The 14,899-nt window shown below is 33.4% G+C and overlaps 4 protein-coding genes across 6 annotated transcripts; all 4 read left to right on the forward strand.

Annotated features, from left to right (window-relative positions):
• The first annotated feature begins 1,227 nt into the window (after positions 1–1,227).
• LOC104776987 (mediator of RNA polymerase II transcription subunit 9) lies at positions 1,228–4,095 on the forward strand. 3 transcript variants are annotated; one of them, XM_010501166.3, is made up of 7 exons: positions 1,228–1,420; positions 1,719–1,798; positions 3,198–3,317; positions 3,389–3,451; positions 3,553–3,636; positions 3,735–3,793; positions 3,899–4,095. In XM_010501166.3, exons 3-7 carry the CDS (start codon positions 3,213–3,215, stop codon positions 3,924–3,926), a joined length of 339 nt encoding a protein of 112 aa, XP_010499468.1. In that variant the 5' UTR covers positions 1,228–1,420; positions 1,719–1,798; positions 3,198–3,212; the 3' UTR covers positions 3,927–4,095. The 3 variants fall into 3 exon arrangements, with proteins under 3 accessions (XP_010499468.1, XP_010499470.1, XP_010499469.1); XM_010501167.3 differs by having other exon boundaries at positions 1,282–1,420; positions 1,719–1,780; XM_010501168.3 differs by lacking the exon at positions 1,719–1,798 and having other exon boundaries at positions 1,229–1,420.
• Positions 4,096–6,354: 2,259 nt separating this feature from the next.
• Positions 6,355–7,125, forward strand: LOC104776988 (mediator of RNA polymerase II transcription subunit 9-like). Its single transcript, XM_087496560.1, has 5 exons — positions 6,355–6,468; positions 6,540–6,602; positions 6,723–6,806; positions 6,911–6,969; positions 7,068–7,125. Exons 1-5 carry the CDS (start codon positions 6,355–6,357, stop codon positions 7,123–7,125), a joined length of 378 nt encoding a protein of 125 aa, XP_087352686.1.
• A 465-nt stretch (positions 7,126–7,590) lies between these two features.
• LOC104776989 (eukaryotic translation initiation factor 4E-3-like) lies at positions 7,591–9,318 on the forward strand. Its single transcript, XM_010501170.3, has 5 exons — positions 7,591–8,059; positions 8,459–8,624; positions 8,721–8,846; positions 9,087–9,152; positions 9,238–9,318. The coding sequence occupies exons 1-5, from the start codon at positions 7,722–7,724 to the stop codon at positions 9,286–9,288; spliced, it is 747 nt and encodes a 248-aa protein (XP_010499472.1). The 5' UTR covers positions 7,591–7,721; the 3' UTR covers positions 9,289–9,318.
• A 988-nt stretch (positions 9,319–10,306) lies between these two features.
• Positions 10,307–13,344, forward strand: LOC147946859 (putative zinc finger CCCH domain-containing protein 10). The gene is made up of 11 exons (XM_087495635.1): positions 10,307–10,428; positions 10,719–10,808; positions 10,898–10,999; positions 11,132–11,320; positions 11,431–11,469; positions 11,974–12,051; positions 12,189–12,410; positions 12,487–12,582; positions 12,704–12,817; positions 12,906–13,007; positions 13,121–13,344. Exons 1-11 carry the CDS (start codon positions 10,414–10,416, stop codon positions 13,220–13,222), a joined length of 1,149 nt encoding a protein of 382 aa, XP_087351761.1. The 5' UTR covers positions 10,307–10,413; the 3' UTR covers positions 13,223–13,344.
• Positions 13,345–14,899: the final 1,555 nt, after the last annotated feature.

Raw genomic sequence — 14,899 nt, forward strand, 5'->3', positions numbered from 1 at the left:
ATTCAAAAAATACATCATTTAAGAAGTATATATAAAAGCTTTAGACGAATTTAGAAGAAAAAACACTACAACCATTTTCCCGCTGAAAGTTGAATTAGCAAACCATCCTTTGATTTGAAAAAGGAATTTTTGGCATTGTGGAGAAAATCATGCGAGATTTTAATTAAGAGCTTGTTTATTTTCTCTTTAATTAAATCGAAAGCACTTTATTTATGTTTAACGTCTTTTAAATGTGATACGCTGCAACATTTACTGAGGAGATATATTGTATATTCGGCTCGGTTTGAGTAATTCAACACATAAAATACAAAACTATCGCTTTAATCATCAAGCTATCGTTCCAAGCCTCCATTTACTCTATTTGGAAATAGCGGAATTGTAGGTTGCATGCTCAGGTGTCTCGCCCTCCCTCAGCTATCATTTTGGATATAAACAGTACTCTTCGTAGTAAGTTAGATCCTCTATCAAGAGCTCAGAAATATGTTCCTCCTTCTGTTTCCTATTTGTACACTTGGTTGAGGTTATCCAACCTTAATCTTGTTTGTTTCTTAGGTAAGTAGGTAAGTTCTGTACTCTTTTTAGTTCAAGCTGTTCTCAGCTCTGTGTCACCGTTATATATTGAGATTTAAAAAAGAAAAAAAAAAAGACATGCATGGTCACATTACCTAGAGGTCCTAGACTAGCTAGCACCATGTATTCTAGCATCCTGAGCACATGTGTCAAATGTCTCTTCTCCAATATGTGAGAAGCTGTTTTCATGATTTAAGTTATAAGATCTTTTTATTGTTTATACTCTTGTGGGTGTTTTAAAAATAAATTAATACTTAATTCAAAAACATTTAAATTTTGAAGATTTAAAGTGATTTTTAGAGACATTAATCTCACCTATTCACATGTATAGACATATTTATTTCTTTTCTTTTATTATTTTATATTTGAAAACTCTCTTCTCTATTTTGAATCAATGAGGATGTCCTAACCATGGATTAGTAAGCAAGTGAATCGATATAGAAAAATTATAGGAAGTATGAGATAGGATACACATAATTCAAAATAGAGAAGAGGGTAATTGTAACATCTCAAACTCAAGCCCATTTCATATGGCAAAAATTTTAATGAAGATTAATCTGAACAAAATAACTGTAACATCTCAAACTCAAGCCCATTTAATATGGCCCAAGTTCTAATTATGATTAATTAAAATAAGGGTAAACTAGACATTTTTTTAGAAACCCTAATTAATCTTTTCTCCTATGTAAGTGATAGTCTCTAGAAGAAGGATCTACAACTCCCAAAGTGCCGATCGAGAGAAGAAGAGAGAATCATCGAGGAGACAGAGAGAGAAAGAGAGAGAATCATCGAGGAGGCAAAGAGAGGAAGCATAAGGAGTTGTTGAGGATCCCTTCTTGTTATCGCTAAAGTGAGGATGTGACTTATATATTTGTAGTTTTTCTTGGTTTCTCTGTATGGTGTAGATGTAGTATAGCTAAATGTTATCTGGTTTTTGAGGCTATGTTTTGCATAAGATGAGACTATGTGATGATTATGTGAGAACCAAAAAGTGATGCTAGGTTGTTAGAAAGTGGAGATTTGATAGGTTGATATAGTTGAGGATATGTGGATATAGATTGAGATAAAAGAAGTGAAGAGTTTAGTAGTTAGAGGAATAACCTGCAAGAATATCATGGATATGTATATTGCATGATTGCTTGTTGCAGGTCCGAGAGGAAAACTATACATGTGGCCATGATGCGGCTCCTGAAATTCTGACGAGTAACATGTTAGAACATCTCTATTGGTATAAGTTCTTATATTAATTTATTATTAGTTTAATAGAGTGTCTTAAGAAGACGCCTCTACAAATGGGTGTCTAAACTATTTTTTTAGGACACTCATCCTCTCCACACATCCAACAATGGAGGTGTCTTGACTATTGATTGTTGTTTGATGTTATTTGCTTGATAGCTTTGTTTGAAGGAATTTTTGCCAAAAGTGCCACATTTTCTAAAAAACTTTTCATCAATGCCACATTTTCAAAACCTTTAAAAAAAATGCTACAAAACAACTTTTTGCATAGTGTCAAAAGACGGTTTTGCCCTCATGATAATAACGAAGCAAAGAAGCGGGAAAATTGTGTCTTTTTCATGGTTTTGGCGGGAAAGGTACGGATGATGGATAATATGGTGGACAAGAAGCAGATAATGGAAAATATGCGGATGTTAAACAAGATGCAGATGTTGGACAAGAAGCAGATGATGGACAAGATGATACAGAGAATGATGGACAAGATGATAGGGAGAAGGATGAGAAGACAATGAAGAAGAACATGATGTGGAGGATGATGGACCAAAAGAAGATGTGGAGGATGATGGACCAAAAGAAGATGTGGAGGATGATGGACCAAAAGAATGTGGATGATGGAAAAGGAGATAACATGGAGGATGGTGGACCAAAAGAAGATGTCGAGGATGGTGGACCAAAAGAGGATGATGTGGATGAAGGTAGACCAAAAGATGATGTGGAGGATTGGATTTCTTGCTGGCATCCTTCTCCATATCATCTTGTCCATCATCCGCATCTTGTCCATCATCTGCATCTTTTCCATCATCCACATCTTGTTCATCATTCGCATCTTGTCTATCAACCGCATCTTGTCTATTATATGCATCTTGTCTATCATCTGCATCATGTCCATCATTAGCATCTTGTCGATCATATGCATCTTGTCGATCATCTGCATCTTGTCTATCAAAAACATAATATTTATCGAGCGACACTGATATCTTTTTAAATGAGCACTTGTGGCAATGTGGGAAAGAAACGAACAAAGTGGCAGTTTGACTATAAAAAATCACTGTTTATGCATTTCTCTTAATTTAACTCTTGTTTGAAAGCATATTGTTTGGCTATTGGTTATATCATTAGTTATTTCAAGTAACATATTATGATATATCAGAATACTATATATCAATTTTGATTTGATTAGTTATTTCGAGTAACTTCTTATGTGTATATAAAATTATACTATCTCTTTAGGATATATCAATATCTCATAAATATAGAAAACTACTATATCTCTTTATACATAAATTATAAGCTTCATGTTTTTCTCTAATATATATATGTTGCCACAAGAAGAGAGGTTCACTTGCTTTTTATATATACATTGACCTCAACGATCGTGTTTGACTTTGCAGCAACAACAATAAGATATGGAGACGCCACAAACAACGATGCACCATACACCGGAACAACAACAATCTGTGCAGACTCCACAACAACAAGAATCGTTAGCTTCTCATTTTAATGTCTATCATGTAAGAAAAAAAATTATATGAATAAAATTTCTTTTTTCTTTGATTATATTATTAATTTTTTGTATTTGCAGTTGGTGAAAAAATTATCAGAAGCGACTGAAACTGGAACACGAGATCAGAATTCTGATGCCCTGGTTTGTTTTCTTTGTTTCTCTTTTTTAAAATATCCAAGTCGCTATTTGGATTTCTAGGATTTCTTGGATGTTGAATTGTTTTAAATGGAATTGCATTGAAGGTGGCTGAAGTAGATAGCCATTTCGACAAGTGTCAACAGCTCTTTTATTCGATTTCAAGATCCCTAGGATCTAACAATGATGAGGTAAATCATTAATTATATAAAGAAAAGTTTTGACATAACATTTGGATCAGAACAAAGTTTGTCTTGTTTTTTGCTAACGAAATTTCTTATATCACAAGTATGTTGATGGTCAAAAGGGAAAACTAGAAGAAAGTGAACAATTGCTTCAACAAAAAACGTAAGTGATGCAATTTATTTAAAACATTTTATATCATCTTTTAATTTGATCTGATTGATTGGTTTTGCTCTTAACTATAATTATCTTCTTAAATCTTTGTGTCAGGGCATTGATTGAGGAAGAAATCTGCTGAAGAGATTGTGAAGAAAGAGCCTTAGTTCCATACTTCCATATACTGTATATTATCTCCTAAGATGTTTGGAACATACATTATTATTTTTTACTCTATCAGCAATTTTGGTGCTATATACCAAGAATTGTAATCAGTATACCATTACATTTTAATCGGGTTGATTGGGATATCTGTAATATGGTAAACCATTACATTAGATATATTAAACCTAAAAATCGAGAAAACAAAAAGAAGTTGCTTATCATCAAATATACAATTAACCATAACTTTTTAAAAATAGGCCAGAGGCTCTATAACAACCTTCAGGAGCAGATATCAAGAGGAGAAGTCAAAGATAATAGTAGTCATCTAACCGATCCAATAGTGAGGGGAATCATGCAATGGAGAGAGGCTCAAGTGCGGGAGCAGAGACAGGGAGATAGCATTAGAGAGGCAGTGTTGAGAAGAATTAGGTTATGCTTTCGTTGTTTCAGTTTTGCAAAACTATAATATAGTAAACAAACGTAAAAATAGACGAAAAAAATAATTAAATAATATTGTAGATAAAAAAAAAAACTAACAAGATACGGCGTAACAGTTTCCGGCTGAAAACTAAAGAAGCAAAACCATTCTTTGAGATATAATAGAGAAACAAAAGAAACGAAACGGAGTAATAGAAGATTTTAGGCTATTCTTCAAGAAAGTGATACGAGTACAACGTCATCTCAACTTTAATGGCAGACGCTCGAGAGAATCCGCGAGAAGCTAGAGGAAGAAGCGATGAAACAGAGTCAAGATCAGTTAAAGAGACTAAGGTAAAGAAACTGAACCAAGAATTTCCACTGTTGATCTCAGCTTACGATGCGATTTCACAGGGACGAGCTACGGATTTGAGGCGTGACGAGAAAAATAGGGTAAAAGATAACTGAACAAGAACTTTTTACTGTGGATTGTTTTTGAAGAAAATAAATAAACACAAGAGTCGATAACGAATTTCTCAGGAACAGAGACATGGAGCTAGTAGTGAGAGGCTCGGTTCGAGGTCATCATCTTCTGATAAAAGCAGCGGTATTATCTCTAATCTTGAGGAGATACATTCATAATATAATCCGATACTGTTTGGTTTCTTGTGATCCAAGTTTGGATGTTGATATTGCTTGATCTTTAGAGAGGGATCTGAGAGCGTATCCAGTTCGTCCCAGAGAAAAAGACTGTCAGTTTTACCTCGAAACTGGTCTGTGTCTCTTTGGAAGACGTTGCTGGTACAATCATCCTCGTCATCTTCCAAAGGTGAGAGAAGTTACCTATGTTTGGCTGAGTTATCTAAAAGTTGCAAAAATTTGTCTCTCTCTTTGCTTACCCCGCTTTCAAACATGTTAATAGGAGTTTCCGAAGAGGAATGGTGTGAAGATTTGTCAGGTTGGATAATCTCATACAAACCTGATCATCTAGTAAAAAGTAACACAACTTAATAAAGTTTTGTAAACTTCATTTAAGAGCTAAATAAGAATCTCTTGCCTGGTTTAGTCTTTTTTTCTGATTTTAAAACAGAGACTTGTTTAGTTCCAACAACTTCTTCTTTTACATGTATAGTATTTTAAGAGACGGGAATGTAAGTTCGGCTCAATATGTCTATATCAACACATAAAGGAACACAGGGATGGTGCAGAACCTAGGTATCAGGAGGTATATATAGATAGTTTCCATCAAATGTCTCTTCTCCATCCACGGTCCATGTCCATCGCATATTGGTTTTGATTTGAACGTTTTGATTCTCAGCGTAGAAGAACTCCGAGGAGTTACGAAACAGAATCAGGATCCAGGCCAAAGAAGAGGGTAACATGATATATTTAATGTGATTTTTTTTTTTTTTGTATAGCTGTTTTCTGTTTTACTTATATGACATATTCATTCTCAGGCGAAAACTATTCCGGATTCCGCAGAGCCTGATTTAAGAGAAAGATTTGAAGATCTAGAGGCTGAGGAAGGGGTATAAAATATAATATATATACATAACTTTGTTGTTATTTTGTTCAATGATCATTTAGAGTCCATGATTTGTATTCGTAGGAAATCCGAGAGCAAGAGAATCCGCAGAATCAGATGCAGAGAAATACTGAAAGCCAGGGGACAGAGAGAGCTCAACACAATCTGCAGCAACAAAGCAAAAATGAAACAGAGGCTCAACACAATCTGCAGGTTCCTTACTGTGAAATCTTATTATTTCGATTTACTTATATAATTTATATAATGAATGTGTAGAATTATATCTCTTGAGGATATACTAATATCCCGTAAATATAGGGAGTCTAATATCATTTCTTTAGGCTTATAAAATTTCTTCATATTTATCTCTAATATATATATATATATATATACATCGACCTCAACCATCGTGTGCTCGACTTTACAGTTTCATCAACAACAACAACAGCAACAACAATCAGGGATGGAGACTCCACAATCAGGGATGCAGAACCATACACCGCAGCAGCAACAACAACCATCTGTGAAGACTCCGCAGCAACAAGAGTTGTTAGCTTCTCATTTTAATCTCTATCCGGTAAAAACACAAAAGTAGATGAATCAATTTCTTCTTCTTGGGGTTTAGTATTTAATATCTTGTATTCGCAGTCGGTGGAAACATTAGCAGATGCGATTGAAGCTGGAACACGAGATCATAATTCGGATGCCCTGGTTTGTTTTTCTTTGTTTATTCTCTACACACGCAAAAACAAAAATCCAAAATCTGTTAGGATCTCTAGGGTTTCTTTCTTGGATGTTTAATTGTCTAAAGTGGAATGAATTGCCTTGCAGATGACTGAAGTGAATAACCATTTCAGCAAGTGTCAACTGATCTTGAATTCGATTTCAAGATCCCTAGGATCTAACACTAATGAGGTAAATTATTTTTCATTATTATGAAAGAAAATTTTCGACATTGCATTTAGATCAGAACAAAGTTGGTCTGGTTTTTGCTAACGGGGTTTTCTTGTTTTCACAAGTATGCTGATGACCAAAAGGGAAAACTAGAAGAAACTGAACAATGGCTTCAACAAAGAAAGTAAGTTGTTTAAATTATGTCATCTTTTTATTTGATCAGATTGATTGGTTTTGCAGTTAATTACTTATATAATTGTCTTCTTAAAATCTTTGTGTCAGGGAATTGATCGAACAATATAAGAAATCTCTTGTAGAGATTGTGAAAAAAGAGCCTTAATTCCCTTCTCCTAAGATGTTTTGGATATACATTTTTTTTTACTCTTCCAGCAATTTAGGTTTTAAATACCAAGAATTGTAATCAGTAACCCCATTACATTATTTGGGCTGATTTGACTTTCTACATCAAGTTTATTTTGTGTTGACAAAAAAAAAAAAGTTTATTTTGTGATATAATATGATAATTAACCATTACATCAGATATATATTAAATCTAAAATTCGAGAAAACAAAAAGAAATTTTTTATATCATCAAAGATACAATTTTTTTTTTTTTGACAGCATCAAAGATACAATTAAACCATGGCTTTTTTATTAAATAGGCCATATTCAAATTGCACATGCATAGCTCTGCTTTATAATGAAAAAAAAAAAAAAAAAATCCCCGCGCATTTGAATATGGGCCTTTAATGGGCCAAATTTTGAATAGTGGAACAATACTGTAGCTGGGCTTTATATTAAAAACCTCTCTCTGTCTCTCTCTCTCTCTCTCTCTGTCTCTCTCATCTCCGTCTGTAACTGTGAACAGACTCGACGGAGCGAAGCGAACGGCAAAGTAACTAACCGATTCAGTGAGCGAGCGAGCCGAGAGAAAAAATGGTGGTGGTTGAAGATTCTTCAGTATCGACGATTATGGCTGCAGAGAACATCGATCCTAACACCCCGACGAACCCTATCCTCAAAGAGAAGCATGTCCCGGCGATTAAGGCTATCTCCTCCGTCGAAGATGAAGGTCCGTCGAAGGAGAAATCGATCCTTTCCGGTGGGAACGACAACGCGTCGAAGAAATCAACAACCGTAATCAAGAAATCGCACTTGTTCCAGAATTCTTGGGCATTTTGGTTCGATACTCCATCTTCGAAATCGAATCAAGTCACATGGGGAAGCTCTTTGAGATCTTTGTATACATTCTCTTCTATCGAGGAGTTCTGGAGGTGAGATTGATGTTTAATATTCCCTTTCCGTTGCTATGATCTTTGGTTTCACTGAGAACAAATCTAAGCTGGAGTGAATTTGAGATAGTCTAAGTCAGAACCAGTAGAAATTGAGGGATTCGATAGCTGAGCTTCATGATTCTAATGGTTACGGATGCATTTGTGCCTTTGTCTTAGACTTACCTTATAGAGCCTTTGCTTCTTGGAGTTTTTTCAAGTTTCGTAGTCTTTACTAAGGAGTATACTGTATACATTAGAACTATTAATCATCTGCTCGTAACTGTTACCATCTAAGAAGCTAAGTTTGGTTTTTGTACCGAGTTCTTTTTCTGCGTTTTAGGTTCCTTATATGTGATGAAGGCATAAGTTTAAAGGGCTGTTCTTGATTACTTGATGCAGTCTTTACAATAACATCCATTCTCCAACCAAGTGGGTTCCTGGGGCAGATCTCTACTGCTTCAAACATAAGATTGAACCAAAATGGGAAGATCCTATCTGTGCTAATGGAGGGAAGTGGAGTATGATGTTTCCTAAAGCTACACTAGAATCCAATTGGCTTAACACGGTATTTGTAACTTCCGGAAGTTCATTGTAGTTTTTTCCCTTGGTCATGCTGCTTGTTTGATGCATCTTGTGATGTTTTTTATTCTCCTTGTTTTAGTTACTTGCGTTGGTTGGTGAGCAATTTGATCAAGGAGGTGAGATTTGTGGGGCAGTTTTGAACTTCAGGATGAGAGGGGACAAGATCTCTCTGTGGACAAAGAACGCTGCAAATGAGGAGGCTCAGGTAAGCCTGTGGAAACACAACATGTAGTTAGCGAATTTCCTGAGGTCTGTAAACAAAAACTAATAGGGAGACTACAGGAAAAGAGAATCTGATCCTTCTTATGTTCATATAAAAACATTTGTTGGTTTTATTTTGTGGCGATGGGGTTTTGTTGTGTCAGTTAACAAAGGGCCTAGATAGGTTCTTTTAATTTGAGGCTTTTCTTTTCGGACTGATATCTTTTTGGCGGTGTTGTTGCAGCTAAGCATTGGGAAGCAGTGGAAGGAACTTCTTGGTTACGATGAGACAATTGGATTCATAGTTCATGTATTTATGGCCTCTTTGTTATTTCTGCAACATCTTTATGTTCATTTAAACTGCATTATTGTGACTTGTCCAAAATAATTTTCAGGAGGATGCAAAAGCTCTTGGTCGTGATGCTAAAGATCGATATACTGTATGAGATTCACAGTTTTACTTGTCAGCTAGGCCGGGGGAAAAAGAGAAGACTTCAAAGTTCAAATGGAAAGTCATATGAGAACATGACTTCTAGCTGCGTCTGATCTATCTTTACTGTAAAAAGATGCACAATTAGGATTTGATGTGATCAGCGTTTTCTCACTTTCAGCTATTAGAATTGGTGATATTAGTTTTACTCATGTACACGATTTCGTAAAAAACCAACTTCGAAATTAAATTCCTTACGTTATCACTTATCAATGTACTAGAAATTGTTTTAGGTATTTTTGGAACTCAGCTATTGGTTATATTTAAAAAAAAACCGTAACAGAGTAGCTGCCGAAAGAAAAAGAAAACAAAAAAATCCTTAGTACCCGTAAACATTTTCCCGCCTAAAAATAACACATGAAATCACGTGGTGCAAAATTCCAAAGAAGAATAATGTCATTTTAATCCTAAATTTTTAAATTTTTGACATTTTAACTATGAATTTTGTTTTAGGCATTTAAACAACAATTTTCGTATCAATTTTTGTTGACTTAAATTTTTAAACATTAAGTTTGATTGACCAAACAAAAACATACATAACTTTAAATCTAATAACTGAGCATTGTGTTATTTGGTCCATAAATATTTATTCATCAGTAACAAAATGACGTTGTTTTGATAAAAGATTTTTTTTTTTTTGAATGAATGAAAAAAGAGATTTAATTTAGAAAAATGTCATTCAAACTATAAACTTTTAAGTTAAAGTCATTTAAACCATATACCTTAATAGAAGTTATTTTAAAATCAACTTTCATTGACTAGAGTTTTTTAGACATCAATTTCGTCAACCAAACTAAATTGGACATGACGTTAACTCAGCTAAACAAAGCCACACATCAAAATGTTCAAATGTCATTAAATATGCATCTACATGTATTCTGGGACACATCCTATTGATTGTAAATAATCAAGGAATACTTAAATTTTTAAGGAAACCTTTTTATAATTTTAGGTGTTGAATACCATATATCTTTCTGGACTAAGTTTATAGAGTAAACCATTTCTTTGGTTTTATTTCTAGAGAAATAAGCTGAAGAGACGACAAAAGCAAATAATTTCCAATAACATAGTTAAGAGATCCATGAAAGAAACAAAGGTATAATACTTTGTTGATCCATATTTCCTCTAACTTGTTTGCTCATTTGATTTGATGTTATGGTTTTACTTAAATTGGTCTTTATAATCACAAGAGAAGTCCATGACAACTTGGTGCGGCATGTACATGCTGAAACGTGCTTCATGACCTATGTAAACAATGTCCCTTCGCATTGGCTCGTCTGAATCAATCTAGTTTTTGTTTGTTGTTGACTAAAAAAAAGAAGTCCATGATGCCATAAAAATGAGTTGAGAAATAAGGCTAACATTTCATTTATTTTTGATTATCAGGGACAACCTTTGAAATCGAGACCGAATGAATTTGGAAGTAGATCTGATGAGATAAATGGTAGGAGAAATGAAACAAATCCAGAGAAAATGGTAAAGAACCTGAACCATAAACTTATATACTCTGTTATTTACTCTGTCTTATTATGATGACACAAAGGTCTCAATACGATAATTTTCAGGAGAACGAAGACTCGGGTTATGGAATAAGCAAAGAGGGTCAGATCCCTGGTGCCGAATATTCAGATGCAGAGTCATACACAAGAGAAAATCTGAATAAAAGAGTAAGTGATGTTCAGATGCAAAGGAGAAGCCATGAAACAGAGTGGATGCTATGGCAAATGGTTAAAAAACTAAGGTCTCATGCAATAACGCTTTATTTTCTTACGTTTTCTTTTGGATTTTGATACCCTCAGGCTAGAACTGCAGATTGGAGAGCAAGGGAATCCAAAATATTGCTTGATGAGAGAACTCATGGGAGATATGAACAAGTGTTATCGAGTGCGTATCCAATTCGTCCAGGTGAAAAAGTTTGTGCGTTTTATCAAATACATCGTCTGTGTGGTTATGGAAGCGAGTGTCGTTTCAATCATCCTCCTCTACATGTAAGAAAGAAAATTATCTACGAATTTGGTTGAGTATTATAAATTGCAATTCTCATCGTTTCTTATAGCTTTTCTACATCTTCTTAATTGTATTCCATTACTACAAACAGGAGCTTTCGAAAATGATTGATCAGAAGCCGGATTGTAAGGTACTACACTTTTTGGAATTTTGTTATCATTTCAAATCTGGTTAGTTTGATTGGTTGTTGTGGTATGACTACATTATAACTTTATAAGATGATGACTTTGTTCTGCCTTGATGCATTCGACTTAAGCATAGCGTCTATCTAGCAAAACTACTACTACTTATTCTAGTTTTGGTAACTTATTTACGTCAATTACATGGTGGTGGGTTAGTGGTTCCCATCTGGTTGGAAGAGTTGCCCTGTTGGTCCAGACCAGGGATCAATTCTCCTTAGATGCGTAATTGCTACTCATTTACTATGTGGTCACATGGATATGGGCCTTTTGCTTACGACCCATTTGAATATCCTGAGAGAGGGTCTATCCGTTGGGTCTCCGACCTCTCCATAGGCCCTGTTTTTTTTCTACTTTTGTCCTGTCTTTACTGAAATATTCACCATTATTATTTTAATTTTTTGAAATGATGTTTTTCCAAACAACTCCTTTTTCTATATGCATTTTGGTCGTAGTTTTTTAAGAGAGGAGCTTGTCGGAAAGGTTCAGAATGTCAATTCTATCACCCAAAGGAAATGGATGTTGGAGAACAGGTAAATTCATCACGAGTACTAAATTATTCTTAGCAACGATTTCATGAAATGTGAGATAGACTAAAATGATTTTCCAAGGCGAGAAGCCATGACCATATTAGTTTTAGTTTAACGTTTTGTTTAAATTTGATTCTCAGGGTAGAACTTCGAGTTTGAAACCTAAGGATTCATGGAGGAGGTACAAAACAAAGTCAACATACTTGCAAGAGAAGAGGGTAACGAAACAAAACCAGAAGGAAGAAGATTTTGGATTTGGAATTAACGAAGTGGGTCAGTTTCGTGATCACCAAGGCTCTAACAAAGACGCGCAAGGGATTCAGCTACAACAAAAACATAAAGATGTTGAGATGAGGAAGAGGGTAAAGATACTAAGTTCTTACATAGTTATATTTTATTTGTTTGATTATAACCTTTTCTTTTGATTTCGATTCTCAGTCTAGAAGTCCGGTTCGGAGAGCCAATGAATCAAGAGAAAGGTTTGGAGGTAGATCACCAAGACGCCATGAGTTGGGATATTTCAAGTGTGCAAGGGTATAGAAAATGAATAACACTTGATTGTGATGTTCTTAATTTATTCTACAAATCTCAGTTAGTTATGATCCTGAGTCATTTAACTTAGCTCGTTGCTTTTCCTTCAAAACAAATATGGTAGGATTTTCGAATGAATTGCATCAAAGTTCAAGACAATCTTCAGAAACCAAGTATGGGGAACCTCGAGAGGCAGAGAGGAGAGGTGCAAGAAAATTTAAAACAACCGAGGTTTCAGGTAAAAAACCTAAAAATCTAGTTATGTTTCTTTGTTATTTTTTATTGTGAGTTTTTATTTGATTTTATGGTTCGGATCTACTTTCTAGGACATATCAGATAACTACAATGTAGATGCTCAACAGAATCGGCAAGAAAAAAAGAAAAACATTGAAAACGAGAGAAGAGTAGCTCGTTTGAGAATTGAACAGGTATTTAGTTGAATCATCTACAAATAAGATAATTGGTTTTGTTTTTTTTTCAACGTATCACTTACATGACAAAAGAAAATTCTCATGTGAATTATTATTATTTATTTTCTTAGATCCGACCCACAGCTTTGTTTGACGAGTGGAGCCGACCCAAAGGATTGATGATAGACATGGGGTTTACAGATTTTCAAGGCTACTACTTTGAAACACAATAAATTAATATTTAATATCAAAATAAACATGTTTATAAGTTTTGTTTCTTTTGGTCAGAAGACATCGTATGTAAAAGTCATATATTTAAACTATTTTATATAATGTCATAAGAGAATTGGTTTAATTATTAAAATTATCAATATATAATTAGGTTTTGAACTCACGCTATACATGAGGTTATTTGATATAATTTGGTGAAAATTATATATGGTTGATGACAGTTACGAAATATTATTTTATAGAAAACTTTAAAATACTATTAAGTTCAACTTTTTATTTCGGATACACAAAATTTTTTAAAAAAATAGAAAAATCAGTTGTGCTAAAAATTCAAATCTGATTAAAAGAATCATAGCTTTGACTGAACGTCCAAGCTAGTCGGATAGGACACTCGAACTGGTGATCTTGCATATACTAAACAAAACATTTTTAGAATCATATATTAATCTCGTTTTCTCATATTTAAATGATCGTCACCATCTATGTTTTTGTGTATTTTTTCCACTGTTTTCTTACTCTTCATATTTTTTCGTCATTTTCATTATCAAATTTTCATAATAATTGTGATTATTACGTTTCCCATCCGGTTCTTCGCTATCTTCTTCTTCTTTCTGTTCCTCATCAGCTTTCTCACATTCTTCCACTAAATAATCATTTAAAACATATTTTTAGACTACCAAATAACTTGTTAACCCATCAAACTCCAAGACCAAAATCATTACCTATTTTCTCATAAAATTTCATGGATCAGCATAGACAACACACATACTCAATTATTGATACCTTCACTTGTATACTTACTCGGTTTTAGATCCACATGTATTGAAACTTCTTGAACCTAAATCTTTAATACTACAAAATTGCAAATTGCTTGCAGAGAAAGTAATATGAACACATGTATATCTAATAAAAAATGTGTTTGACGTCGATCCTTTTCCTTCAAACATCAAAAATTAACTCAAACAACATCAAATCAAGGTCTTGCGTCATCAATCCTTCTTTCTTAGACCCAAAAATAAAAACTTACTGAAACAATATCAAATCATCTATAAAGTCATACACAAGAACATTTCAAAATCAAATATTTAATATTTAAGAATACTTAAATTTTTAATTTTTAATAGAGTTTAAATATTTATAATATTTAAAATTTTAGATGTAGTTTAAATATTTATAACATTTTGATTTTTTTTTGAGTAAAATATTAATGACACTTAAACGTTTGATAGAGTTTAAATATTTATAATACTTTAAACTTTCTATGGGGGTATTTATAATATTTTTTTTACATACTATAAAGTTTAAATAATTATAATATTTTTGAACCTTTTAAAAGTTTCGTTAGTTATAGCATTTTAAACTTTTAAAATGTGGACGCCTGATAAGTATCCATTATAAGATCCATTATAGATAAGAATAATATTAGTAATTGGAAGTTTCATTAATTATAATATTTTAAGCTTGCTGCTCATTCGTAATTGTAAGCATATTAGTATTACTTATAATGGTTCTCAACCATTGTCTAAAATTTTTATAGCCGATGTGGGACATTGTACATACACTTATTTATAAGTAATTTAATATAAAAAATTTACATAATTTAAAAAATGTGAATATTGAGATGTCTCATTTTGATTAGTTGTTTTAAAAATATGAATATAAAAATTCTATCAATTTAA

The sequence above is a fragment of the Camelina sativa genome, chromosome 3 (genome assembly GCF_030686135.1).
Source record: "Camelina sativa cultivar CO46 ecotype springtype chromosome 3, ASM3068613v1".
Taxonomy (NCBI): domain Eukaryota; kingdom Viridiplantae; phylum Streptophyta; class Magnoliopsida; order Brassicales; family Brassicaceae; genus Camelina; species Camelina sativa.